The 27,567-nt window shown below is 63.2% G+C and overlaps 2 protein-coding genes across 8 annotated transcripts in view; one reads left to right on the top strand and one right to left on the bottom strand.

Moving 5' to 3' along the window:
• TSC22D3 (TSC22 domain family member 3) overlaps positions 1-27,567 on the top strand; it is a 235,093-nt gene that overhangs the window by 55,511 nt on the left and 152,015 nt on the right. The gene's annotated exons all lie outside the window — the stretch shown is intronic.
• Positions 434-25,933, bottom strand: NHSL2 (NHS like 2). Of its 7 annotated transcripts, none has more exons than XM_062625826.1 (8): positions 25,588-25,933; positions 7,497-7,649; positions 6,328-6,464; positions 5,992-6,196; positions 5,122-5,253; positions 1,858-4,047; positions 1,617-1,749; positions 434-1,086 (listed from the first exon to the last, which is right to left on the bottom strand). In XM_062625826.1, the coding sequence occupies exons 1-8, from the start codon at positions 25,841-25,843 to the stop codon at positions 759-761; spliced, it is 3,534 nt and encodes a 1,177-aa protein (XP_062481810.1). In that variant the 5' UTR covers positions 25,844-25,933; the 3' UTR covers positions 434-758. The 7 variants fall into 7 exon arrangements, with proteins under 7 accessions (XP_062481810.1, XP_062481816.1, XP_062481812.1 ...); XM_062625832.1 differs by lacking the exon at positions 25,588-25,933 and adding an exon at positions 24,285-24,420; XM_062625828.1 differs by lacking the exon at positions 25,588-25,933 and adding an exon at positions 16,930-17,072.

The following is a 27,567-nucleotide window of genomic DNA, read 5'->3' as shown; positions in this document are numbered from 1 at the left end:
GCCAGGGCTGGTGCCAGGGGGCTGTGGGGCACAGGGAGGCCAGTGGAGCTCCCTCCACATGTGGCACACCAGACGGGACGAGGCTCCCGGCACTGGCGGTGGAGACGACCCTGGGGTTTGCTTTCGGACTGAGAGCCGAGGAGCTCTGAAATGCAGCATTTTGGGGGCTTTCAAGGGCTGGGGTTGGCTTGAGGTCGTCACGCTGGCTGCGGGCACTGGGTGCTGTGTCCCCATGTGGCAGGGAGGGTGCTCGGGATGAGGAGGGGGAACCTCTAGTGGCTCGTCAAAAGCAACTTTGGTTCCAGCCAGCCCCCTCACATCTTCCCAAAGTACATCTCCGTGTATCCAGCCGAACTCAAACCTGGGATCTTTGCCTGGGAAACTCAAGGTACAGTGTCAAACGAAAGAGAATAAAACATCATCATCACCACTGTGCATTAGAAAAGCCATTTAAAGTACCACATGCCGAAGTGACCACACAGTTTCAAGCTAGCTTCGCTGCAAGGCTGCCATCCCACTCTGCCTCTCAAGCAGTCAGGATGGTCCCATCTGTGGGGCCTCTTCTTCCCACCTGTATTTGGCCCTGCTCCGTCAGAGACACTTGGGCTCCAAATGCAGCTCTCCAAGGAAGAAACAAAGGCAGAAGAAAGCCCTTGGTGGGCCGTGGGGCTTAGTGGGCAGCTGGGCTGCCGCATCCGCAGCAACGCTCCTTCTGCAGCCATCTCCAGCCCTCCATGGCCAGAAGGGACCATGCATGGTTAGGGCTGGCTCCTGGGGCTGCTGGCACTGTCCAGCTCGGGGGCAAACTCCGTCATGACCCTCCGAGCCAGCGGGTTTGTGGTCTTGAGCAGTTCAGCAGCAGATGGCCGAGTGCCGGCACTGGTTTTGCTGCTCTTTTTCTGGAGGAGGGCTTTAAAGTCTTCGTTCCTGCTGGAAGACTTCCCGGTGCTGCCTGGTGCTGCCACTGCAACTGCTGCTGGGGACTCGCTGGTCGGGGAGCCCGAAGTCGTGACGGGCAAGTGGGAGTTGGGCCGGCTGGCAAAGGTGTCACCAGGCTCTTTCCGCCCCAGGACCTTCCTCTTTGACCTGGGCACCAAAGAGATATGTGGTGGGAGCAGCCCCAGGTGAGAGCTGCTGCCAGTGTCTGTATGGGATGAGACTGGTTTGGGTTGAAGGGACCCTAAAGCTTATCCCAACCCCTTGCCACGGGTAGGGACACCTCCCACTAAAGCAGGTTGCTCCAGCCTTGAACACTGCCAGGGATGGGGCAGCCACAGCTTCTGTAGGCACCCTGTGCCAGCACCTCAGCACCCTCACAGGGAAGAGCTTCTGCCTAAGTCTCAGTCTTCCCTGTTGCTCTGCTGGCTCCACTGGGGCAGGAAGATAACCCATGCATGACAGGGGATGCACCAAGGTGCTGGCAAACACTCCCCTGGCAGCAAGGCCTGAATCACCCCAAGGCTGATGGAGCAGTAGAGCCCTCCCAACCCCCTTGGGAGCCAGTGGTCCCAGCCTGGCTGCAGACTCAGGGTGTTGAACTCTGTGGGGCCCAAGGCAGCAGAAGCCTCAAGTGTGAACACCTGATATGTGGCACTGGCACAGAAGGAGCCACATACCTGTGGATCACAGTGAAGAGATCCTCCGTGGTACGGGATGTCATGAACACGTCGTCGTCCTCCTCGGCGATGGACTCAGCCGTCTTGTCACTGGCAAAGCTCTTCTCCTCTGTGCCAGGGTCTGCCGAGCTGTCTGTGGTGGGAGGAAACGGTGGTGAACCACCCTGTGCGGCAATGGAGCCCCTGCCCTGCTCTGCCCTGTTCTGGAGTAAAACCACTGCAGGAGTGGGGAGACCCTCACCTTGCTCCGGGGGGGCATCACTGGCTGCCGCAGTGCCCAGAGTCCCTGGGGATGACGGGTCCTCAGCATCAGGGTCGCAGCATGTGGGGTCAGCATCCAGCGTGATGATGGGGCTGGGGGTGGGTGCTGGGTCACCCGTACTGGCTCCCGGCACCAGGGCTGGCACGAGCGGCAGGTACAGAACGCTGGGCTTCTTGGGGACTGGAGGCGGCACCTTAGCCTTCCTCCGCGGCGGCCACGGCTCATCCTCCAGGCTGTCGTGCGAGAGCCGCCTCAGTCCCATCACCGGCACTGGGGCCGTGGGGGGCTCCCCTGGGCCCCTCCTCAGCTCCCCTTTCCGCAGAGCCGTGAAGCCATCCTGCGGTATCCCCTTGGTGGTGGCGGTGGCTGCGGTGCCCGGCGGGGATGTGGGGGACAGGGGGCCCTCCTCCCGCAGTGCTGGGGGCTTGGGCAGGATGCTGGGGGGCCGCTTGGCCAGCGGTGGCTTCTCTGCCACTGGCGGCTTCACCTTCCTGTCAGGCACTGGGCAGGGCACGCGCAGCGGCTCCTCCGCGTGCTCGGGGCCATCGGCGTTGTCCTCGGGCTCGGAACGGCTGATGGAGCGCAGGCGCACAGAGCGCAGGTCGGACTGTGTCACCACTGGCATGATGGGTGCGATGGGGCTGCTCTTCTGAGCCAGCTTGGTGGCGAACGTGGTGGAGTCGGAGTGGTGCCGGCTGACCTTCTTCTTCCCCTTCAGGGAGATCTTCAGCCCCGAGAGGTCAAGGTGGGCTGGGGGTGTGAGCGGCAGGTCGAAGGATAGCCGGGCCTTGGGGCTCCTCTCCATGGGGGATGTGGGGGGCAGCGAGGACTTCCTCTCGGGCACCAGTGGCCTCACCCGGACCTGGCGTGGGGAGTGCCTGAGGACGGCGGAGGTGGGCACGGTGGGGGTCGGGGTCTCGGACTGGCTGGAGTACCCACTGGATGGAGACATCAGCCCCGGGGGCCTGCTGGGGGAGGAGGTCTTGGTGTCCACCTCGGCAGAGAGCTGGGAGGGTGTTGTAGCCCGGGAGACAGAGGGGGACATGAGCGACTCGGAGCTGCCCTGTGCTTTGGCACACTCCACGGTCGTGGTCCCCGTGGCAGTGCTGGAGCTGGACAGGGAGCGGTAAGGGGGCTCTGCACCGGCCTTCCAGTCTGCGAGATGCCACGGGAGGGGGGCGACCGTGCCCTCGGGCTCCCTGCCCGCGCTCCCCCGTGGGTCGGCATGCACTAGCCGGTGTCCCTGCGGCTCTGGGGGGATGCACAGGCTCTTGGGCCGCTGGTCCTTGGGCAGCAGCAGGCTGGGCTCCACGTCATCTGGGCCCTCCTTGATGAGCGAGACGCTGCGCGTTGGCGGTGAGGGCTTCTTCTTGGCCTTCTTGAGGGAGATGCTCTTGGAGCGCCGGCGCCGCTGCCCCTCCTGTTCCAGCCCCAACCCCAGCCCCAGCGAGATGTTGTCTGTGCTGGTGCTGCCCTCGGAGCTGGCGCTGGGGTAGCCCAGGGTGTAGTTGGCGCTGCCCCGCCGTGCCTCAGTGTACGCGATGTCCACGGAGCACAGCGAGCCCGAGTCGGTGGGCACCGACAGCGAGCGCTCGCGGAACCTGCACCCAGCACGCTCCACCTCCAGCCGTGCCAGCCCTGCTGTGGGCTCGGCCTCCCCTCGGCTTCCCGGCAGCGTGCTCCCCCTGGAGCCTTGGCCCTCGTACCCCTGCCCCTCCCCGCAGGGGGACTCGGGCACCGCACCGGAGAAGGAGCCGTGCCTGGTGCTGCCCGTTTGCTCCTCTGCGGCAATGAAGAAGGCGGCGGTGGCAGCAGCAACAGCTGCAGCGGGTGAGCCGGGGCCAGGCAAAGGGCTGGAGCCATCCGGTGAGGCGCAGGCCGCGCCTGTGCCCTGGCCGCTGGTGGGGCTTGGGGGGCCCGTGTAGCTCCAGGGGAGCGGGAAGGGGGGTCCGTGGGGGCCGTTGCAGGCGCCAGCGCAGGGTGTGGCCACGGGGTCCATGGGGCAGCAGCGTGCCCCTAGGTCACTGAAGGTTTTCCTCAGCGGTACAGCGCGGGGCTGGCGGGGGCTGGCGTCCTGTGGTGCTGGCCCCGCCGCCTCGGGCACAAAGCTGCAGGAGACGGACTCGGCCATGGGTGCGGGAGCAACGGATGTGGGGCCGTTGGTGCTGCCTGCGAGGAGAGACACGGCCGGGTCAGCACTGTGTGCCAGGGAGCGGGGCTTGTCCCACCCCACGGCCACCCTCTGGGGCTGCATCTCTGCACAGGCTTGAAGTGCGCCCTGGGGGACTGGAGGGGCCAGGTCACCCTCTGACCCCTGTGTTGACATGGCCATAACCCGGCTGTGGACAGTCCCTGGCTGGTGTTAGCCCTCCAGCCTGGGATCTGATGGCTGGGATGCGCTAGGGACACCTTAGCAGATGTGGCAGGAGTCTTCTCTGTCCATTGGGACATTGGCCCCACAGTGACCAAAGTGCTGCCCCATGGTGGGGACACAGACTGGGACCAAGAAGAGCACAGCAAGGCATTGCTGCCCAGGTTGGGAACGGACACGGTGGCTCACAGAGCCCAGGCTCTCCTCTCAGAAGAGCCTGGATGGGGGAGGACACGGGTACCCTGCTTGGAGCAGGACACTCAGGGTCTCAAGGGGAGGGGCTGTGACAACCTTGTTTGACCACTGTCATGGGGAAAACCCTCCTCCTACCCAGTGATGATGCTGCAGTGGGTGCCTCGGCCTCTCCTCCTGCCCCTGCCTGCTCCAAGAACAGGCTGGCTCTGGTTTCTCTACGCCTTCCACAACAATGCCCCCAGACTGGGCTGGCTGCTGTGCCCATGGGGTCCAACACTGCTCCATGGGCATGCCAGGAGTGCTGCAACACCCTGAGTTGTGTGACCACCCTCGGCATGGCCAGGACCCAGGCACCTGGTCAGGGTGTGTGCCCGTGGCCTCCTGCTCTGCCCTGCCGGAGCCGAGGCCAGGTGACTCCTAGCACTAGGATTAGCTCGGGGGCCTTCCCACCCTGTAAGTGTGCAGGACCCCGACTTGGGGTGAAGGGGCCATTCCCAGTGCCACGCCAGCCCCAGGGCCAGCCCGGTGTCACTGGTGTGCAGCACCTCGGTGTGCCAGCACGATGGCCGGGGCATTCCTGAGGACCGGCTGCTTGCCCCCAGGGCAGCTCTGCCCCCAGTCATGGCAGCTCTGCCCCTGTCACGGCAGCTCTGCCCCCATCACAGCAGCTCCGTCACCTTGGTCTCGCAGGGACAGGTTAGGGAATCCGATAATGGTCCGTCTACGCCGCAGGGTGGACTTGGGGTTCATCGCGGTCTCTGTGTTAAACAGGGAGTGACGAGCACTCGTGTGCCTAGCAAAGTGCTGCCCTGTAGCCAAAACAAACAGGCTGTCCACGGAGGTGCACTGTGCCCCTGCGTGTCCCCAGCCTGGCATGGGACTGCAGGCAGCAGCGTGGGATGGATAAGGGTGGTGACCATGGAGCACAGGACATGGAGGCACAGCCAGCGGCAGGACAGGTGCCACAGATGGAGGTGTTATGCGGGGAAAGTGGTGGAGATTGGCCCTGCTCTGCACTATGGGCTCTGGTCTGTGCTGGAGAGGACCCTGTGCTGCTGGGCTACTGCGTTAACAGGGCCAGTGGTGCTGGGGACACGGATGTGAGGAACAGCAAGGCAGGGAGAGAGACCTGGTGGTCCCAGCACATCTCTTCATCGTGGAGGGAAAGTGCAGAAAGCCATCTCTGGCCTTCAGAAGGTGCATTTGCTCAGGCACTGGCACTCATGTCTGCATGGTTAAGGCAGGACCATGCTGCTAGGAGGATAGATGGATGGACAGATGGGTGGACAGACAGACAGACAGGTCAGACAGGCTGGCTGTGTGGAGCGCAGTGAGGACAAGGTGACCCCACAACTGGTGGCTGGGCAATGAGGTGAGAAAAAGGGGCCGGTGGGTCAGGCACACACAGCTGTGGATGGCAGCAGAGATGGCAATGATGGATGCCAGTGTGGTGCTGCGGTCTCCCTCTCCATTCCCCCCCCCCATTCACCCCAGGCTCTGTCCACGTTCCCCCCGGTTGCTGGCTTGCCCGGTGCGCTCTGCCCTACCCGAGACATTGATGGGGATGATGTTGGTTTGGACGGAGCAGGATGGGTGCTGCTGCTTCTCCTCCAGGGTGGGCAGGGGGAAAGCCCTGGGCCAGGCAGGCTGCTTGTCCGGGCTGGTGGGGAGGCTCAGGCAGGTGTCGGGTGGCCGTGCACCCAGTGTGCTCGTGCTGGTGCTCTCCTCGTCGGTCGCTCGCCGGCTTGGGGGCTGCAGGGAGAAAGGCATGGCACACGTCAAAGGGACAGGGGTGGGACACAGGTGCCCCCAGCCCTGCCACACCAGCCCCTCTCCGGTGACACCGGGGCCGTGACACCCAGCCCAGCCACCCTGGCACTCACCATAAGCACGAATTCAAGGCGCTTGGCAGGGTGTGGTTGGGGCGATGGCTCTGGGGGAGCATCAGGGGATGAGTGCCCGGCGCTGCGGAAGGTCTGCCCGGTGACCCTGCTCTCGCTGTACTGCTCCTCATACTCCTCTGAAAGGGAAGCAGTGCCTGGGACCCTGCTCCGGCTGCTGGCTGCGGGCAGAGCTTTGCTCCCAGGGCAGGGGAACATGGAGGGATGTGTGTCCATCCCAGCCCTCTGTCCCTGGGCTGGCTCCATGTCCCTGCTCCACACAGGCAGCTAGGGAGGTGGGAAACGGATTTGGGCTGGTTCAGCCTGGAGAAGAGAAGGCTCCGAGGAGACCTTAGAGCAGCTCCAGTGCCTAAAGGAGCTACAAGAAACCTGGAGAGGGGCTTTGGACATGGGCCTGTAGGGACAGGCCAAGGGGAACGGCTTTAACCTGCCCGAGGGGAGACTGAGATGAGCTCTTAGGCAGAAGCTCTTCCCTGTGAGGGTGCTGAGGCGCTGGCACAGGGTGCCCAGAGAAGCTGTGGCTGCCCCATCCCTGGCAGTGCTCAAGGCCAGGTTGGACACAGGGGCTTGGAGCAAGCTGCTCTAGTGGAAGGGGTCCCTGCCTGTGGCAGGGATTGGAGCTGGATGAGCCTTAAGGTCCCTCCCAACCCAAACCGGGCTGCGATTCATTGTGTGATTCTTTCTATGACCCCCAGGAAGAATGCTGGGGCTGGAGGCAGCTTCCCCTGCTCCTGCCTGGGGACACAGAGAGCCTGCAGGAGCCAGGGGCAGCCAGGAGGGAGCTCAGTATCTCCCCATCCTGCAATTGTTGAGCTAATTACTGCTGCTGGTTGTGGCTTGGTGGGAACTGGCTCTGCTGGGACTGAGCTGATGTGATTACAGGCTGGGGGGAGGCCGGGCTGCTGATCTCATTGATGCCTGAGCCGCATCCTCCAGCTCCTGGTGGAACCACGCTCCTGGCCCTGGCTGCTCTGCCTCTTGCTGCAGTGACTTGAAGCAGAGATCTGAGAGGGGCTGCTGAGGCCGGGATGCCTCCCCCAGACCCAACTACTGCAGCATGGGGCTCCCGAGGAGCAGCTGGGATGCTGGTCGCATGCCTGGGGCAGCTCCCAGCCCTGCCAGCCCCACCTCTGCCACCCCAGCCCCGGTACCTTGCAGCATGCTTTGCAGGTTGAGCTGTGCCTCCTGGTGCAGCTGCTCCATGCCCGGCGGGCGCCCGGCTGCCAGGAACACGTTCACGGGCTGCTGCCATGGCAGCTTGGCATGCGCGGCTTGCTTGGTCTCCACGTCCACGTTAGAGGTGGCTGCGAGCGGGAGGGATCAGCGTGAGGGGGAGGTGGGAAGGTGGCTTCTTTGCAATCCCGCACCCTGCGCAGCGCTTATCCCACCATAGCATCCTCTGGGAGCATGGGACTGGGATGTGGCAGTGTCACACCCCAGCAAAACCACCCCAGCAGACTGCTGCGGCTTGGGACCAGACCCAGCACCGCCACTGCCACTGCCACCACACCAGGGTGGGCACCGTGCCCGCAGGCTGCCAGAGCCCAGCAGGAAGGGAGCAGGGTGTAATTGGGGAAGGAAGTGAGTGCTGCTGCCCGGTGGCTGCCCCACTGCTCCAGGCGCAGGAAGTGCCACACGTGGTGAAGTAACCGGAGGAGCAGAACATGCAACGAGAATGGAGGGAGCGAAGGGGCCTCGGTGCCTTTTATCACACCAGGTACAGCTCCTTGTGAGGTCAACGGCCTCCTGGAGCAGAAACCTCCGCAGGGATGGGCCAGGAGCTTGTCCAGGCCCTCAGAAACACCCACCCTGCTGGAGCGGTGCTCTGGCACACAGGCTCTGCCACGGGACCTGGAGCACCAGCACCATTGCTCTGAGTGGATGTGGGATTCCCACCCAGTACGGTTTTCTGCTGGAGCTGGGGGAGCAGAGCTGGGGAGCAGTTTGTGAGCTTTAAACAGCTTGTGGGTCACCAGGGCCTCACCCCCAGGATCCTTCTGCAGCTGCCCCTGGTGTGGCCAGAGGGATGGCTGCTGCTGGCACCAGCTTGTGGCACTGGGCTGGGTGTCACCACCAGGACCCAGGTCTGATGTCCCTTTCCCTGTGAGGTAGCCGGGACATTCCCATGCAGCAGCCAGCATCTCCTCATCCACCTGAGCCTTCCCGACAATCCACACCCCAGGATGCCTGCGTGCCTGTCCCCTTCCCATTGGTCCAGGCACTCCCTGCCATCACGATAAGCATGTCCCCTCTGCCACAGGGCCACAGGTTGCCTGTCCCCAGAGAGCCAAACTGCAGCTTGCAGCACCCTGCTTCATGCCAGAGCCAGCCAAGGCAGCCACAGCGATCCCCCTGGCCTGGGAAAAGGGCAACAGCTCCAGAATGGGGCCAGTACCCCTGGCACAAGCTGTGTCCCCACTCCTGCAGCGGCTGGTCACCAAGCACTGCACCCCAAGCATCACTCCTGCTGCCTGCAGATGCTATCCTGCCTGTGGGTCCCAACGATGGGTCCTGCCTGTGCTCCCCACACTTCCTCAGGCATGGATGGAGCAGCAGACCCTTCATACCGCCCAGCACCCAGAGGCGAGGTGCCACGTCCCCAGCCTAGTTACTTTTATAATTTGTTACCATAACAACGTTGCCTTAACACCAGGCTTCATCCTTTTCCTTTTTTTTACTTCTTTCTTCCTCCCCTCAATAATTTGACTCGTTTCCATACCAACCAAGAGGTGTCGGGGCGTGTGTGTGTGTGAACAGCCTGAGCTTCGCCCGCTGCAAAGCCCACAGGCAACGCCGTGCTCCGGGATTCAGCTTTCCCTGCCATGGGCGAGCCAGCCCCTTTCCTCAAGCAGGGAGGAGGCTTTTCCTGCTCTCACCTGCCCAGAGGGGCTAGCAGGCACACTGTGCCCTGGTCCTGACTCACACCACGTGCCCAGTCATCCCTGGCGACAGAAGCCAACATCAGGGCATCTTCCCAGACCCCTGACTGGCCACAGGAAGGGCCACAGGGTGCAGGGACCACACGATCACCTCTGTAGACCCCAGCCCCACAAGCCGCTCTCTTTGCCAAAGGGAGGGACCCACTGGTGCCCTATCCATTTCCAGGCACACCCCAAGGACGGGTCCTGCACCCCAGCTCACTGCAACCCCTTGTACAGACCTGTCCTTCGGCCTTGGCAGGTGCCCGCATGTCCCCCTTCACCCACAGACCCACAGCAGCTACGCAGCATCCCCTGGGACACCCCCAGGTCACAACCCCCTGCACCCCCCTCCCACACCAGAGCCATAGCACAGGATCTTACCTCTGCCAGCTCAGCCTGTGCTGGGGCAACTGCGGTTCCCATCCTGTGGCACCCCCCACTTGCGCAAACCGCAGTGCTGAAACCGGGGCCGCTCTGGGGTGAAGCGGAAGCCCAGGCCCTGCCCTGCCCTGCTGCTGCAGGGGGGAAGCAAGGCAGCATGGCCACACACAGCGAGGGAAGGAAGGGTGTCGGGGGCCTGCACCCCCTCTGCGCACAATAACCCTTTGGGGACATAAGTGAGCCAGTGCTGTCCTGAAGCACAGGCACCACTGAGGGCTGGCAGGGCTGGTTTCAGCTTGGAGCAAGCTGCTCTAGTGGAAGGTGTCCCTGCTCATGGCAGGGATTTGGAACTGGGTGAGCTGTAAGGCGCCTTCCAACCCAAACCAGTCAGTGATTCTACGGTCCTCCCAGCAGAAGCAGCAGCAGAGGAGGAGAAGGGGTGGGAAAGGAAGGATAAGCCAAGCATCCCTCCGCAGCCCAGGCACCCCAAACTTGTTCCTCAGGGGTGCACCATCACCCTGCATGCAGAGGCGTGTGTGACACCCCAGTGGTTTGGTGTCGCTCAGAGGGGTTTTGGTGCAGCCCCAGCAGCACTCATGGCCCAGCATGGCATGTGGTGAAGAGCTGGCAGCCAGCCCACGGCTGATGGAGCAGCCTGGAGCACTCAGCAAGAGGATACACAGCCAATGGGGCTGGTGCAGCCAGAGCAGGATCTGTTGCCCTCGGCAGTGACCTTCCTGCCAAGCTTATCGGTGACAGGCTCAACATAAAAATGCCTCTGAGGGGCCCCCACCACATGCAAATGCCTGTTGGAGGCAAAGGGCGCCTGGGGAGAGCAGAGCTGGAGTGCTGGCTCCATCCTGTGCACTCCCAGTACTCCTGCCCTGAGCATGGCCAGCCCCTCTGCTGGAGGAAACTGAGGCACGACTGGTGGGAAGCTGCCCCTCACTGCTCTGGGCCTCACAGGCTTGCGCAGAGGTGCTAATGACAGGCGATGGAGGCTGCTCCCCGTGTGCTCCCAGGGGTCTGTCCCCTCGCAGAGCTGGAAGCAGGGGCAGGATCATGGCAGGTTCTACTGGGATGGTCCCACTGGGCTGCCCAGGGGAGGGGCAAGTGCCAGCATCACCACCAGCGGCTGCTGCTCCCTCTGTAACAGCTTGAAGTCTTACAGAGAGCGAGCAAGTATTCAGCCACGGGACGCCATGGGCACTGCAGGTGGATGAGGACTGGGACTGAAGCCAAGCGGAGTTTGCTCTGTGGGGAGCTGAGCTTCACCCTCTCCTGGGAGAACAGCGTCCTGCGGGATCCCCAGACAGAGGGCACAGAACGCGTGCCCTCCACTAGCATCTCCCCGAGTCGGCCCTGCTGCATGCCAGCATCCCTGTTTACCTACTGCCCAGGCATCCCGAATCCACAGGGAGATATTCGACAGCGCCATCGGGAGTCCTTTCCGTTCAGGCCGAAGCTCCCGTGAGACAACGCCCCTCGCTCGAAGTCGCCGCCAAACTTTCCGGTGTCAGGCTCGCAGCAAGCTGGCGGGGGGGGCCGGCGCTGTGCACGGAGCCGCGCGGCCGCGGGCTGCCGCTGCGGAGGTATCACAGGAATGATGTAACGGCGGCAGCAGGCGATGCAGCATCAGCAGAGCAGCCATGGCAACGGGGATCGGCACAGCGGAGAGCCAGCGCGGTCCCAGCACAGCGGAGGGGGAGGAAGGTGAGCCTGGAGACCGAGCCCGACCGCGACAGCCACCCGAGCCCCGCTGGAAGCTGTCGGTGCCGCCGGCTTCGAGCGAGCGCCCGGCCTGCCACCAGCACTGCGACTGCTCGCTGCCGCGCGTGCGGCCCGGTGACTTCCCCATGGTCCGGAGCCAGGGCGCACGCTGCGCTGAGATGAGCGGACAGGAAGGAACGAAAGCAAACCGCGGGAGCTGGCAGCTGCCGAGGAAGTGCCTCCTGTCCCCCGCTCAGCCCCCAGCACACTCGGACCCACGGGTCCAAGCCGCCCCACTGGGACACAAAGCTATGTCCGTGTGCACAGCCAGACAGATGCCCACCCAGGCCAGAACGACACCCCAAAGCGACACCCCACTGAGCACCCATGCGCCCAGGGCCGCAACGGGGCATTGCTCATGGTGCAGACCTGCCCCTTGCTTCAAGCACTCACTATTCCCTAGAGAAGCCCTTGCTGGAGCGGCTAATGCACTGCACCAGGCTCAAATCCATACCTTTGTGGCACATCACCCCACCATTACACATCCCACAGGCGCTCCTCGAGCCTACAGCAAGGCAGGACCATCCCCACACCCCTCTGGCCTGCTGATGGTTGAGACCAGAGGGACTGGAGGATTTTTAGGGTGTGGGAGTGCCCATGCCAGGACCCTGGTGTCACCTTGCAGAGCACGGTTGGGTGCTCCTGTGCAGGTGCCCAGCAGGTCTGCTGAAGAACATCACCACCTGGCTACACCACGTCTGCCCAAGGCTCCTGGCTCCTCTCACTGTCCCTGTCTCCTGGCTGATTCTTGCACTGACAGGAGATAAGGGCACTGGAGCAGTTGCTGGCAGGGGTGGTGGGTTCACTCAGCTGGTGGGGAGAAGGCTGGATGAGAGGCTTCTATTAAAACCTCTGGCAGCAAGACAGTCAATAACAAGCCTATCAGTAGGGCCCGGAGTCAACAGTGCACTGAGGCACTCGGCCTCCCTGGCACTGTGACGAGATCCTGTAAAACAGATGAAAACCCTCTTTCTCCAGCCAGATCCCAAGTGATCCATCACCTTCACCTCATGCCTTGCGTAGGGCAGGGGCAGAGGGGACATGAGTTGGACCCTGTCAGGGAGTTCTGGCAGGCAGGGAGCTGCGTGTGCTAAGGGGAGGACTTGGCCAGCAAGCGGCACAGGAGGAGCCCGAAGCATCATCTGCCTGTGCTGCGGGGATGGGAAGTGCCCGCGGCCATGCTGGCACCAGGGCTTGTCCAGGTACCACGGCAGCCAGGATGAACTCACATGGCTGCCTGCCAAGAGGAAAAGAGCCACCGTGCACGGGGATGGAGCTGCAGCCCTGGTGCTGCTCTAGGCTCCTCAGGTGCTCCCATCACCCCACCTTTGTCATCCAGGAGCCTGCTGGTGGGACCCAGGGAGCTGCTGGTGGCACCCCCCTGCTCGTGGGACCCAGGGACCTGCAGCGACCCACCAGGCATTAGCAGCAGGGTCAGACCCCCCCAAGTCCAGCTCTCAGCCCCACCGTGGCTCCTGTCAGCCTGCGTTCATCCTGTACTCCAGCCCTCTCTCTCACGCGTTTCCCAGTCCATAACCAGGCATGAGCCTTTCCCAAGAGCCTCAGCAAATGCAGCATGGCAATCTGCCAGCCCCAGCACCCCGGGCACCGCATTGCCCCACACTGTGGCCATGGGCACCCTGGGCATAGTGCAGCTAAGGCTCCTGCCTGCTGGCTGTCCCGTGGCGCTGTGCCCAGCCTGGCCAGGATGCTCAGGATGCCTGGGCAGGGATCACGGCATTCGCAGGCACAGGCTGCCCGTGCCGGGAGGCTGCAGCCCCTCTCCAGGCAGGGGTGCTTCCAGGAAAGCGCTGTTTCCCCTGTGCCCGGCTGGTTTTACACTCTGCAGGGCCAGGACAATGCGAGGAAGTTGCCTGAGAGGGGAACGCGGCCAGGCCCTGGGACAAAGGGGCCCGAGACATGGAATCAGCCATGGCTGGAGCCCCGGCTGGCTGCGACACTCGTGTCAACCCACAGCCCCACAGTCCCCAATCCTGCCACCACCAGCAAGGAAGAGCTGCTGGCAGGGCTCAGCACCACGGGAATGGATGGGCAGGATCTGTTCTCATGGTGGGTCAGGGGGTGTCTGTGCTTCTCTTGGTCAAAGCAAGGACACCCCAATGGGCTGGGCAATGGCAGCAAGGGCTTAAGAGGGGAGGGGACATCCCACGGTCGAGGCCAGACTGGGAAAGGTGGGACAGGACCTGCGCCGACAGGCAGCACTGACTCTGTGGCTGCTGCATGGCCTCTGGCCTCTGCCTGACAGCCCCCCCCCAACCTGGCTCCTGCCCTGCAGACCCCCACTGCCTGCTCCTGGGGAGGATGGTGTCCCGCTGCCCACCCTGCCCACGCTGCTTGCATTACCTCCCCGGTGCCAGGGTGCCAGGAGCCATTCCACCTTGGCCATGGCCGCGGGTGCAGTGGGAAGGGGCGCACTCCTGCCCCAGCAGCTCCTGCTTCCAAACCCGGCCGAGAGCTGTGGGCTTCGTCCTCCTTCCCGCCCGCTCCCGCTCCAGCCCAGCCCAGGAGAGGAAGCAACCAGGAACTGGCTCTTTGAGTCAGCGTCCAGCCCATTGTCCCAGCCCCGGCCCCTCTTCCTTCCCCACTATGGCTGGCGGATCGGTGCGCAGGGGCCGTGGGTTTGTGCAGCCCGTCCTCTGTCGGTCTGTCTTTCTGCCCGTCCTGCCGGTGGTGGCCCTGCAAAGGCCACCAGCTCCATGGCTGGGTCAAGGCTCATCCCGCTCCCTGTACATGCAGTGCTGGGAGAGGGGACAGGGTCCTGAGGGGTTCCCCTTGGCTGAAATCCTCCCCAGCAGTCAGAGCAGCCATTAGCATCCTCCTGGAAACCAGTGCCTGGAGCCTGCTGCTGCCACTAACACTCATCAGCTAAGGAAAGTGGGCACCCTTCTGAATCCTCCTGCCTTTGCCCTGGAAGCTGCAAGAGAGCCCCCAGAGCTTCCTCTTGCTCCAGCTCACACACAAGCCTTGAGAGAAGGCTCCTCGGCGACCACTCTCTCAGCACCCTGGGGGTCTGTGAAGCTGAGCTGGCTTTTCCCGGAGGATGGAGGTCCCTGGGAGCCAGGACTCAGCCCTGAGCCATGGCTTGCTTCAGAGTGTGGTTTTCAGGCCACTGGGCAGCACAGGCAGCTGGTGTCTCCCGTGCCAGGCCCCCAGTATGCTGCAGACCCCAGTGATGGAGGGGCGAAGGATGACGGATACCAGCAGAGCTCACTTTTCCCCTGGCAACCCGGGCATCACTTGCGTGGGGCTGACATGTACCAGCTAAGCAGGCAGAGCTAAGGTTCTGACCCAGCATCACGCAGCATTTCCCAGCCCATTGGGCCATGAGGGAGGCTGGATTCCAATGACCAGTGTAAAGACCCCTCTGTGCACTGCCCTGGGCATAGGCAGAATGATCCTGCCTGTGATGATCCAAGGTACCTCCTGGTACCACAGGTCCTAGCCCTCCTCGTCCTACCAGCCACTAGACCCACCACAGGGCTGCTTCTTATCAATGTCAGCTCCCTCCTCGGGAGACAAGCTCCAGCCTGGAACTGCTGCTGCTGCCTCTCCATGAGGGAGCCTGCACATAGCCACTCAGGATTGCCCAAGCCATTGAGGTCCCTGCAGCCCCAAGCCCAGACTGCCTGGGAGCACGCAAATATCCGCCCCAGCTTCATGCCCAAGGTATGTTTGGGCTGTGCAGTGCAGAACCCTGTTCTCTGCTCCCAGCAGCTCTGTCTCTCCCAGGGGAGCCAGGCACCAGGAGGAAGATCCCTGGAGATGCCCAGGCTGGTGGACATGCACCCTGCACCCAAGGACAGAGATGAACTGGCTCCAGCACAAAGCCTGGCCTTGCAGCCCCTGAAAGCCCTTCCTGCAGGTGCTGGGAAGGCGACTTACAGCTCCCATGAGTCCCTTTAACGATGCAGAGGTGCGATTAGCAGATCCAAGCCGTGACAAGGGTGGGAGAGGCAGGCCAGGAGCAGGCCAGCATCCACAGCCTGAGTCCTGCATCCAGTCACTGCCCAGCCTCCAGTCCCCTGTGAGACAGGGGTGATGTGCTGGGTACCAGCATCCTTCATCCCTGAACACCCACCAGATCAGCATCCCTCCTGATCCCCCGGACAACCTGGGGGTCTGGTGCCCCGCTCCAGCCCTCTGCAACAATCACAACAACAGCGCCTGCAGAATGAGACAGAGACAGGCTGTACCTCCACCCCCTCTGCCCGCTAATTATTAAGCTGTGACAGTCACTCGGGCTGTGACAAGTAGTTCCCATTTTCTTGCAGCTTCTGAGTGATGCTCCCCAGGTTTCTCTCAGGGCTGCATGCAGCTCCTGCGCTGCCATGTCCTGGCTCTGGAGCCAGCAGCCAGGCAGAGGGCAGCGGGAGCCATGGCCGTGAGCCATGGCCGGCTCCAGCCTCCTGCTCCTCCGGCATTCCCGGGAGCTGAGCTGGGTCAGGGCGAGAGCCGGAGCACTGGGTGTCTGGCCAGGGCTGCTGAACCGCCTGGGCCAGCCAGGTGGGGACAGCTCAGTGACCGGACAGGTTCTGCTTGTCTGACCCAGCACTTCCAGAGGGCACCAGCCCTCGGCTGCCAGCTCGTGGCCCCAGTGAGCCCCCCGCTGTCCCCACAGATCACAGGGCTTTCTGCCTTCCTCACACCATGTGTGGCACGAAGTCCCTCAGGCACCCACTGCCCTCACCACTGGTCGGAAGGGAGCTGAGGTGCAGGGAGCTCTGCGGGTGCGGGCTCCCTGCCCAGGCAAGACCCAGCCCTAGGGCTGGCAACCACGAGGGCTCCCCATTGCTCGGGGGCTGGCTCCTGCTGCCCGGGGGCTGGTCCCCCACTGCCTGCACTGGCTCTCCACCACTGGAGCTGGTTCCCTGCGGCACGAGCTGGCTCCCCGCTGCCTGGAGATTGCTCCCCATCACTGGAGCTGGCTCCCCACTGCTCAGAGCTGGCTCCCCTCTACCACAGGCTGGCTCCCCACAGATGAAGCTGCCTCCCCACTCCCCGCACCTTGGGGCTGGCTCCCCACAGCTGCAGCTGGCACCCCGATGCTTACAGCTGGCTGCCCGCTGCTCAGGGCTGGGTCCCCATAGCTGGAGCTGGCTCCCCATGGATAAAACTGGCTTCCCGCTGCTTGGGAACTGCTCCCCATAATTGGAGATGGCTCCCCTCTGCTGGGGCTGACTCTCTGCTGCTCAGGGCTGGATCCCCGCACCTTGGGCTGTGGGTCACCACCTGCTCCACACCCCGCAGGCCCGAGCACAGTCCTGCCGCGTCCCCCTGCTCGCCTTGGCTGCCAGCGAGGCCAACCTCCGTTGGAGGTGACCTCTCCCGGTGTCCTCCAAGCGACCCCGAGGGGTCGGGGAATGGGCGGGAGGTCCCGCGGCAGAGGCCGAGCACCCCCTCCCCTGCTGCCGCAGCGGCCCCGAGCCCGCCCGCGGGTCCGGGGAGCAGCGCGGGGCGCGGGTCCGGTCCCGCCCCGTCCCGTCCCCGGTACCTGTTGCCGAGCGCATCCTGCCCCGCCGCTGGCTGCGCGGCGCCTTCCGCTGCGCGTTGCCCATCCTCCGCCGCGGCTTGCCCGGCCCAGGCGGTCACCGCGCCGCCGCCCCCGGGCCGCTCCCCGCCGGCTCCCGGCCTCCCCCGCCGCCGGGCCCGCCGCGCCGTGCGGGGAGGAGCCGCCGAGCCGGGCCGGGCCGAGCCCCGCCGAGCCGCATCGCCCCGCGCAGGGCACCCCCGCCCGCACCGCTCCGCACTGCTCGGCACCGCTCCGCTCCGCACCGGCCGCCGGCCTGCCCGCCCCCTCGGAGCCCGCCCGCCGCCGCGCCGGGGCCACCGAACGGGCGCCCAATGGCGGCTGCTGCGGGGGGCGGCCGGGGGCAGCGCGGCCGGGCGGGCTCCGGGGGCGGCGCGGGGCTGGGCGTGCTGAGGCCTGGGAAAGGCAGGAGGAACGGGGCTGGCGGTGGGTGAAGGGTACCGGGCTGAGGAACCCCCGGGGGGACCGGGGCTGGCGGGGACCCGAGGCTGGGCAGGCCCTGGGAGATGTGGGGCTGGAGGTCCTGAGGTTGCAAAGCCCGCCAGGGTGATGGGGCTGAGGGAGGCGGGGGGCACAGGGCTGTCCCTGTGGCGTGGGAGGCCGAGCAGGGGGGGGATGGAGGCAGGAGCGCAGGGAGCGTGGCTGCTCCAAGAGCAGCCTGAGCAATGCGGTGGGAGACAGGAGGGTGTGGGGTGAGCTCTGGGGCTGGTGCCCCAGTGGGAAAGCCTGTGTGAGAGCCATGGGACACTGCAACAGCCAGGTCTGTGGGTGATGGGGTCTCTGGCAGGAGAAATGGGGCTCTCTGGCTGCCAGCACCCTCAGGAGCCCCCTCTCTGGCACTTAGCATCTGAGCTCTTCTGAGGACCCCTCCACGAGAGAGAGGGCTGCACGCCTTGATCAACTATTGCCCTTGGTCTCCCCCAGCCCAAACCTCGCCATATCCCTGTGACAGGGAAAAAACCACCTCCAGGATTGGGAGGACCTGCTCTGTGTGCCCCGGCCTGCAGCGAGCAAGCGAGCAGACCTGGGCACCCAGGAACAGAGATCCCTGGTGATGGCTCAGCCCAACCCAACCCAACCCACCCCATCCCATCCCAGGCCGGAGCATCCCTCCCCACCAAGGCTCAGCATCCACATAGCGACAGAAAGGACCAGAAAGCGCTGGGAGGTTGTTATGGAAACAGCCATAAATTGGATCAGTACTCGGCACAAGGAGCAGCGTGTGTGACTGCTGTGGGAGCTGGTGGGGGTGAGAGCTGCAGCAGTGCGGGGGCCCCCAGCAGCACCGCAGCCCCTGCCCTGCCCCTGCACAGGTCTGTCCCCCCTCGCCCTGGCCCCCGGTGCTCCTTGGGTGAGCGCAGAGCCTGAGGGACTTTGCAGAGAACATGTTTTCTCCCATTCCTCCAAGCTTGCAGCCAAGCCAAGGCCCACAGTGCTGCACCAGGCTGCAGGAGCACCGCTGCTAACAGCCCTGCTGGGGGTGGTGGGTCCATGATCCCACAGCACAGCTCTTCCCACAGCCCATCCTGGCGAGCTGAGGGAGCTACTCATCACCCTGAGCTACTCCTCGTCTCTGGTGATGGAGCCTGAGCTCCTGGGTCCTTCTCCAAGCCCCATGGGCACATGCAGCTCTCCTGCATGCTTCTCACAGCCTAAGCGAGCTGCAAAGCAGCTGCAGGACCAACTTTCCCATCTGCAGTCCAGGTCACTGTAGTGGGGCCTGAGAGGGTGAAAAGGGGCAAATGTGCAACCCACCCTGGTGTGCCCCGTGCAGGCATGGAGTGGGGAGAAGCCAGCCCTGTTCCCAAAGCACCCTTCTCCCGGCAGAGAGCAGCAGCTTCTCTGTAGGAGTCCCAACACCCGTGAAGTGGACGAGCTGATGATATATAATAAGCAGCAAAGCAGATGAGCTCATTGGAGAACAGCGGCCAAGGGTGGGAGTGGGGCCGGGGAGCACAGCCCGAGGCTGCTGGGGGCTGTGAATACTTATCCTGGAGAATGGTGCTGGATGGGGCACCAGCACCGCTGCCGGTGACCTCCTGCCTCGGGGCACCCAGAACCTGCCTGCAGCGGCCGCAAAGCGGGGCTGGAGCCGCCGTGCCACCTCGTGTCCCCTCCGGGTTCTGCATTCCCGGGATTCCTCTAGTGCAGCAACGCATTTCCTTGCTCCCTGTCCCGGGAGTTGCCCCGGGGACTCACCCGTCCTCCCTGGGACGGCTATTGCCGGCGGTGGCCGCCGTGCTCACCGTGTGCCAATCGCTGGGGATCCACCACGCCCCCAGCAGCGCGCTGGAGCCCAGCACGGGGTGGGAGTGTGGGGTAAGCGCTGTGTGGGGCTGCTCCAGTGCTCTGACCCTGCACGCTCCAGAGACTGGTGTTCCAGTGCCCTGCTGCTCACGGCTGCGCCATGGAAATGCTCCCTCCAGGGCTCAGGACCGCTTCTCTGGGCCCCCGGGCTGCTTAGGCGAGGGAAAACACACGGGGCTCAGCAATAGGGTGCTCTGCTGGCCACCGTGTCACCAGCACAGGGTGAGCTGCAAGAATGCAGCTACCCATGCAGAAGTTGGGCCAAGGGGCTGCAGTGACCCCAGCCCTGATCACCCCAAGAACCTGCACCCCCAGCACCCAGAGCTTCCTCTGGTTTGGGGAAGCCAAACACATCCCACAGCAGCTGTACCAGAGAACTGGCACGCACCCAGATCATCACACATGTGGGACGGCTCCACCGGTGTGTGTCATTTATAGGCCCATCACGGGGGATGTGGGGTGCAGGACATGGCACCAGCATTTTCTGCTGAGTGCCTACCATACCCCCGAGCACCTCTGCCCTCACCCCGCGGTCTCTGGGGGTGCTCCTGCCCCAACCCGAGCGGGTGGGGAGGAAGAGGATGGACACACGCAGACATGGGCACTGCCCAGGGAGCGGGGGGCACTGCATCCCCACGGGGCTCCGCCACTAGGCCATGGCCCCATCCCGCCATCCCAGGGCGCAGTGCCCGCAGGAAGGAGCCAGCAGGAGCCGAGCGGGCGGCTCTGCCAGCCCCAGCAGCTGGGCAAGCCATGGGCTGCCCACTGCCAGCCCCAGCTCTGGGGACGGCCGCCCGTCCCCACCGCACTCCCTGCCCTCGTCCTGCGGGGCTGCCGCGGCACCGCGTCCAGCCGGGGAGGAGGATAAAACTTCTACGTACCCTGCTCTGCCTCCTCCGCTTTCTCTCCTTGCTGGCGCAGTGCCCACGGGGGCCGGAGGCTGCCCCGGCCCGGAGCGGGGAGCGGCCAAGGCGCCAACTCCGCGCTCTCTCGCTCGCAAACGCTAACTCGATCCAGGTTTGCTGGGAGAAGGGCTGGATAAAAACGCTTCTCCCACCCCAGCCCAGGCCCTTCTTAAAGATATAGCGACACGTCCCTGCTGCCGAGGCCGGAGCCGTGGAGACGAGAGGAGACCGGAGCTGGCATCCCGCCGGGACCTGCGATGAGGGACGCGAACCGACGGGACCCCCGGGTCTCCTCGATGCCCCCCGCTGCTGAGCTGTGCCAGCCTCCCTTCTGCTGGAACAAACAGGAATCAGGCAGCCGGGTGAGGGGCTTTGCTCCTAACTCCAGCCTCGGGCAGCCCCCCTGGTGTGTCCGGGGGGGCCACATAGCCCCACAGCCCGTCCATTGCTGCCTGCCCACTGCTCCTGGCTCTGCCCTGGGGCTCTCCTTGGCCACAGCCCTTCCACGGGGCAGGATAACCCCTGCGGGAGTGGGGTGATGTGTGGGGTAGAAAAGGTGTCTCCTGTCCCCCTGCTCTCACCTCCTGCTGCCACTGTCCTGTGGGTGAGCAGAGATGTGAGCCCAGCAGCAGATTCCACCAGCCAAATCCCCCCCAAAAGCCTTTGCTGTCCCCATGCAGCCTTCCACAGCCTTGGGGGTCCTGAGGACCCACTGCCCCCAGGGACCTGCTGCCCCAAGGGCCACAGCCTGACTCTGGGGCAAGAACACTGGCCAGATCAACTCTCACGTAAACCGTGCCAAAATGCTGCTCGTGACACCACCTCCTGTCATTAGCAGGACTTAGGTCCATCCGAGCAGGGGTTCCAGCCCCAGAAAAAACCTAGCAGGGAGGGAGAGAGGTGGCAGCAGCCAACTGGTGGTGCCACTCTCAGCCTCAGCTCCCGGAGATCCTGAGTGCATCCCCCAAGTGGGTCCAAGTACTGTGGGGACCACACACCATGGGCAGGGTGTGCTGGGGGGGATCACATACCATGTTTGTGCTTGGGGGGAATTAAGAGTCACAGAGAGTGGCACAGCCAAGCCGGCACCCTCAGCGGTATGGGGCACTGCTGAGGGGCAGGGGCAGGGACAGGGCTCCCCTGGACCTGCAGGATGTGTTTTTAGAGGACAGCTCTCGGCCAAAGCTGTTGTGGTGGGGGACGTGAGGCACTCACTGATTCACCTCCTCACCCAGCCACTCCTGCAGATGGTTCCTATTAAGAGGGAGGGTGTGGTTCTCTTCCTCCAGCAGCTGCAGCCATCCATCCATCCATTATCCATCCATCCATCCATCCATCCATCCATCCATCCTTCCATCCTTCCATCATCCATCCATCCATCCATCCATCCATCCTTCCATCCATCCATCCATCCATCCATCCATCTATCCATCCTTCCATCCTTCCATCATCCATCCATCCATCCATCCATCCATCCATCCTTCCATCATCCATCCATCCATCCATCCATCCATCCATCCATCCATCCTTCCATCATCCATCCATCCATCCATCCTTCCATCATCCTTCCTTCCTTCCTTCCTTCCTTCCTTCCTTCCTTCCTTCCTTCCTTCCTTCCTTCCTTCCTTCCTTCCTTCCTTCCTTCCTTCCTTCCTTCCTTCCTTCCTTCCTTCCTTCCTTCCTTCCTTCCTTCCTTCCTTCCTTCCTTCCTTCCTTCCTTCCATCATCCATCCATCCATCCATCCATCCATCCATCCTCCATCCATCCATCCATCCATCCATCCTTCCATTATCCTTCCATTATCCTTCCTTCCTTCCTTCCTTCCTTCCTTCCTTCCTTCCTTCCTTCCTTCCTTCCTTCCTTCCTTCCTTCCTTCCTTCCTTCCTTCCTTCCTTCCTTCCTTCCTTCCTTCCTTCCTTCCTTCCTTCCTTCCTTCCTTCCTTCCTTCCTTCCTTCCTTCTTTCCTTCCTTCCATCCACCCACCCACCCATTCTGGCTTCGGTCCATCGCTGGGGCAGCCTCTGGGACCTGTGCTCTTCTCTCCGCACTGGGACACTGCCGGGTTACAGAAATGGGCAGAGAAGCTATGTGGGAGGCCACCCAAGCCTGGCAAGACCGAGGTCAGTGAGGGCTGGGTCTTCTTTCCTTCCACCTTTGCTGCTTTCTCTTGATTTCAAACCGGTGACAGGGTCCTGGAGAATGTCCGTGCTAGCTCTTACCCCCTGGTGAGGAGCATGAGGGGACAGTGTGGGGGGGCTGGTGGCTCTGCCCATGTCTGTGCCTTGCTTTTGGACACGGACTGAGAGGTCAGAGGATGATGAGCACTGCATATTTCTGCAAGAGCAATAAACAGCTCCTCCTGGCAGCACCGCCCAGGGCTTCTTCCAGAGAACCATCCTGTCTGCTCTTCAGGGATGCCGTTTACATAGCTCTAGGCACCAGGCCCCAGCCTCTTCTTTGCTGTTTATTTCTAGAGCTACTGGGTCCTGAGGGTTGAGGGCTGAGCTGAGAGCACTGCTCGTGCCGCCAGCTGGTGCCCATGGAGCCACAGCCCTGCCAACGGCACGACAGCCACCAGCTGGGAATCGGCAGGAGAGCCAGAGTGCCAGGAGCTTTATGGGGCTGCCTCCAGTGCCAGGTGGTGGTGGGAGAGCCAGGGTCAGTGCCATCTCTCTGAGCCGCGGCCGTACCAAGGGAAGCAGGATGGGGACAGGGATGGGGGGCAGATGGGGAGCTGGCCCCACTCTGCCCTCACTGTAGCAGGACCCCCGTGCGTGGCCCTGGCATCCTCATCCCACACACAAAGCAGGAGCAGGTGGGACGCTCCCTGCCCCCTGCGCTCACACCACTGCCGCTGAATAGGAGCAGAGGAATCCAGCAGCCCCTGGCTGCCTTCTTGCACTGGGAGCAGCCACACGGCTTCCTTGGACTGAGTGCTCCCCCAGACTTTCCAGTGCAATCCCATCATCTGGCAGCAACGCTGCTGCACCACCGTATCTCCCTCCTGACAACAAGACAAGGCAGCTCCCACCAGCTCACAGCCTCCAGGCAGTTGGATGGACACATCCTGCTTTGCAGCCCATGGGGCTTTCCTTGCCAGGGAGGAGACCCACAGCTTTTGGATCCCTTTAAACCTGCCCATGAGGAACTAAAGCCAGGCAAAACCTCCTCACAGTATCGAGGATGCCCAATGCTGGAAGCTGAAGTTCCATGAGGACTATTCAAGTCACTGCTGTGCTGGGCTGGTGTTGGATCCCACTTCACTGTGGGATGGATTACAAGGCCAATCCATAGCTGTCCTTAGAGCTGGTCAATCTGACACTTCACCCAAAGTCCACCGGCTGCATGAAGGGCACATTTGGTCCCGGGTGATTTTCACCTGCACCTCCCAGGGACAAAGCGCTGGGTTTTATTCCAGTTTAAAAGGATGAGCCTGATTTTTGCAATTGGATCCTCTTCAGGAGATGGAAACAAGGAGAACCAAAACCCCCAAGCCCCACACAGGGTGTTGTTAAGCATTTGCTCCTCAGTCGGGGGACTCCGCACAGGGCAGCAGCTCTTGAATAGCCTTGGGCTGACTCTGCTGTCCCTGGGGGCCTGCGAGGGGCTCCCGCCCTCAGGAGATATGAACCCTTCCCCATGAGCTCTTAGAAAAACAAACAGGGACTGAAACCACACTCAGAATTCTGCCCTTCTCTAAGCAAAGGGTTCAGTAAAGCCGAAGTCCCGCATCCCCACCCCATGGGAGCAGCAGCAGATCATGGAGGGGGTGCAGGCAGGAAGATGGGAGAGTTCTGCTACCCTTGGGGTGCAGGAGAAACTCAAAACCCCCCGAGCTGCACATGGCACACATGCATGTCTATGGTGCCCTGATGGGGAGCTGCAGTGCAGGAGGGCTCTTTGCCTGCTGCATTGCACACAACCAGCCAGGATGTTGCTCCATGAGAAACTTCAGGTGTGCAGCTGAGAACACAATCAGGGGCTTCAAACCCGACCTGCCACAGCAGCAGCCACTCCCCACATTGTGCCCCCATGCTGCCCCCCACACTATCCCACCCACCACGGCAGCACACAAGGCTCCTGCAGCCACCACAGGCATTCCCAACCTGCCGGCCAGACGCAGCAGTGAGAGACCATCTGGTCACCCTCATGGCCAGCTCCTCCTCGAGAGGACACCGGTCCAGCATGTACAGTGATGGACAATCCGGGCTTGGCGCTGTGCTGGTGCCATGCACTGGTCAGTGGTACCTCCCTGCACCCTCATTTTCCCGGTGACTGATGCACACGGCAGTGGGAGCCTCTCCTCCCCGCGGCAGCTGACCCAGCGCTCAGCCTTCACGGGATCAGTGCATTGCAGAGGCCGCGCTGAGCCCTCTGCCTGCTCCCTGCATCATGAATCATGTTGCGAGGGGCTGCGAGGGGCTGGCAGTCGTTTCCCACGGCTCTACGCAGCCGGAGCAGCAAAGCAGCACTTGCACAGGAGGAGCACAGTTTGCCAAGGGCCTGAGAAACATGCTGCAATCCCAGGGAAAGCAGCTCCGAGAGCACCGCTCCCTGTCCCGGCAAAGCAAACTTTGATAAACAACTCCAAAGTGAGCTTATTTTAAGCTCCTCTGGAAGAGCTGCCCGCTCCTGACCCGGCCCGGGAGCCTGTGCCAAACCCAAACGCTCCAGATGGGAAATGCAAGGGGCCAAGGCGAAAACAAACCCCGAGGGCTGCCAGGACGAGCTGACGGCGCCTGTGCTGCTGCTCATCATGTTCCCCGGCCACACAAACCCCAGTGACAGCCGACAGCACAGCAAGGGGATGGCCACTTCGGTCCCCAGCCGCGGGGTCTGAAGATCCGAGGCAAGGCCAGGGGTGCAGAGGCGAGAGTAGCTCCTGTCCCTGCTTTCCCACCACCAGCCCCGGTAACCGGGGCCGCAGCGTGATGCGTGTGCTTGGCCGGCAGCCTGGAGAATGCCCGCTGCGTGCGGGAGAGTGAGGGCCAGCCTGCTGCCGAGCTGTCCCGGCCTCACCCCGCCGCAGCAGGCTGCAAGCCGTTTCCCAAAGGGCTTCCTGGTGGCTCCTCAGCTGCCCGCTCCCTGCTCCCCCAAGCCTCCATTCCCCCGGGCCCCCTGCTCCAGACCCCTGAGCAGGAGCCTCAACAGCAGGAGCCGGCAGGGTTCACCCATCCTGGACAGGGGACACGGGACATAAGTGGGGACCACAGTGGCAGAAGCCCCACTGTGTCGCGGTGGGGGAATGGGACCTCCCAGAGGCGGGGAACAACTCCGGCGGGGTACACCCATCCGCGCATCGCCGCGGTGGGACGGGACTCCCTGCGGTGGGGACAGCCCTCACGGGGTCCCCCGAAGCCAAGCATGCCCGGGACAGGGGCTTCCCACCCCGGGCCGGGGTGTCCTTACCTGGGGCCCCGCGCAGCGGCCGGCCCCGCAGACGCGCCTTCAGGCGGGCAGCGCGGCGGTGCAGCCGCCCGGCGCGGTGACCCAGGGCCAGGACGTGGCCCTCGATGTCTCCAAGGAGGGCGAGCGAGTGGCCGCAGAGCTCGGCGAGCTGCCGGAGCAGGGTGAGCGCTGCCAGGCTGCACACGTCCCGCAGGTCGGACAGCGGGACCGCCGCCCGCCCGCTCCGCGCCGACACGCTCCGCTTGTAGAACGGCATCGTCGGGACCGGCGCGGCTTCCCCCGCGCGGCTCCTCCCGGCCGGCCCCGCAGCTACGAGGGCTCTGGGCCGGCAGCAGCGCCGGGTCTCGGGGCCGGCCGGTGGGAGGGAGGAGGAGGAGGAGGAAGGAGGAGGAAGGGGAGGGAGGGGCGGCTGTGCTCGAGGATGCTCTGGTCGGCGACACCAGGAGGGACAGACCGGACCCGGCTGCGCTGCGGGAGCAGCGGGACCGCCCTCGGACGGGACCCCCAGGTACCGGCACTGCTCGGTACCACCCTCCCCTCCCGGGGCCCGTCCGGACTGTAGAGCTCCCCCCGCTGCCTGCCCACCGCCGGGGCTGGCAGGGCCGGGCGTCCGCAGAACCGGACTCCGTGTTCGGGGGTGCAGGGGGAGCTCCGGGGCTGCGGTTCCCAGCGGGCGGGCAGAGCCTGTAGGTGCAGCAGGGAGAGAACGTTCATCGCGCATTACTTCGGCATTCCTCTCTGGATGTTCGTGCTCCCAGCAGCTGCTCTCCTCCGTCCCCCTTCCCCAAAGCATACACTTCGTTGTGCTTTGAGGAGCAAAGCGCTGAGGTCCCTGGTGCAAGGGACAAGTGTCCTAGGCAGCGTGAAGCAGCAAGAGTCAACAGAAGAGCAGCCGTGGTGGGTGAACCCCCAGATCCAGCTATCCTAGCCCCAGCTGCTGGGGGCAGAGTAGGAATGGAATTCCTGCTGGGAATTTCCCAAGCTGGATGCCATTTCTCCCTGCATGGTGAAACTTGCTGGTCCCCTGTGCTATTGATGCTCCACTTGTGCTATCACCATGTGAAGAACACACTGTCTTTTTTCTTCCCTTCCCTTCCCTTCCCTTCCCTTCCCTTCCCTTCCCTTCCCTTCCCTTCCCTTCCCTTCCCTTCCCTTCCCTTCCCTTCCCTTCCCTTCCCTTCCCTTCCCTTCCCTTCCCTTCCCTTCCCTTCCCTTCCCTTCCCTTCCCTTCCCTTCCCTTCCCTTTCCCATTAGGCAGATGAGAGCCTACCCAGCCCAACAGGACCTCTCCCAGTGTGAAGGGTTCGAGTTCCACACATCTCGACTCCTCTTCACTCGCTTCCCATTCCCATCTCGCCCTTCCTGGCACCGAGCTCTCCTCCTGCCAAGGGAGGGAACACACACACACAATGCGCCTGGTTTTGTGGCTTTCCCAACAGAGATCTGCTCATTTCCAGGGTTCCTCGCAGAGCAGGACTCAGGAGCCGGGTGTGAACTGTCCTTCCCAGCAGCTCTCGCTCAGCTGCAAGAGCCATCCTGAAACAGGGATGTATCCAGTTTCCTTCTGGCTTTGAGGCAGGTTCCTCTTGCTCTGCCTCGTGGTGCAGGGCTGAGGTGCTTGGTGGGTGCTTTGGCTGCTCCCGGCCTTGGAGCTGCCTCAGCAGAACAGTTTTGAGCCTGGCGAGGGTCAAGGGCTCATCCTTTCACTTTGTGTGCCATTGGTCTCATTTCCAAGCCTTTCCCTGCACTTAGAGAGGTCTGGACACCACTGAGTGCACACAGAGACCCTCAGGTATCCTGGCTCTGGGAGCCAAAGGATTCATTCATTAAACCATCACATAGTGCAGTAGGAGCCTTCATAAACCACAAGCTTGGGTTGCTTAGGAACTCCAACTGGCTTTTTTCTGAACAGGGTGTACTTTCCTGAAGTCGCTGTCAAATATTTAGCATGAGAAAGCTAAAACGACCCTTTAAAAGCAA

This window comes from Pezoporus occidentalis, unplaced genomic scaffold (genome assembly GCF_034315485.1).
Source record: "Pezoporus occidentalis ecotype Australia unplaced genomic scaffold, CSIRO_AGI_Poc_V1 ctg283, whole genome shotgun sequence".
NCBI lineage: Eukaryota > Metazoa > Chordata > Aves > Psittaciformes > Psittacidae > Pezoporus > Pezoporus occidentalis.
The sequence above is the reverse complement of the archived record's forward strand: the minus strand, read 5'-3'. Positions and strand labels throughout refer to the sequence as shown.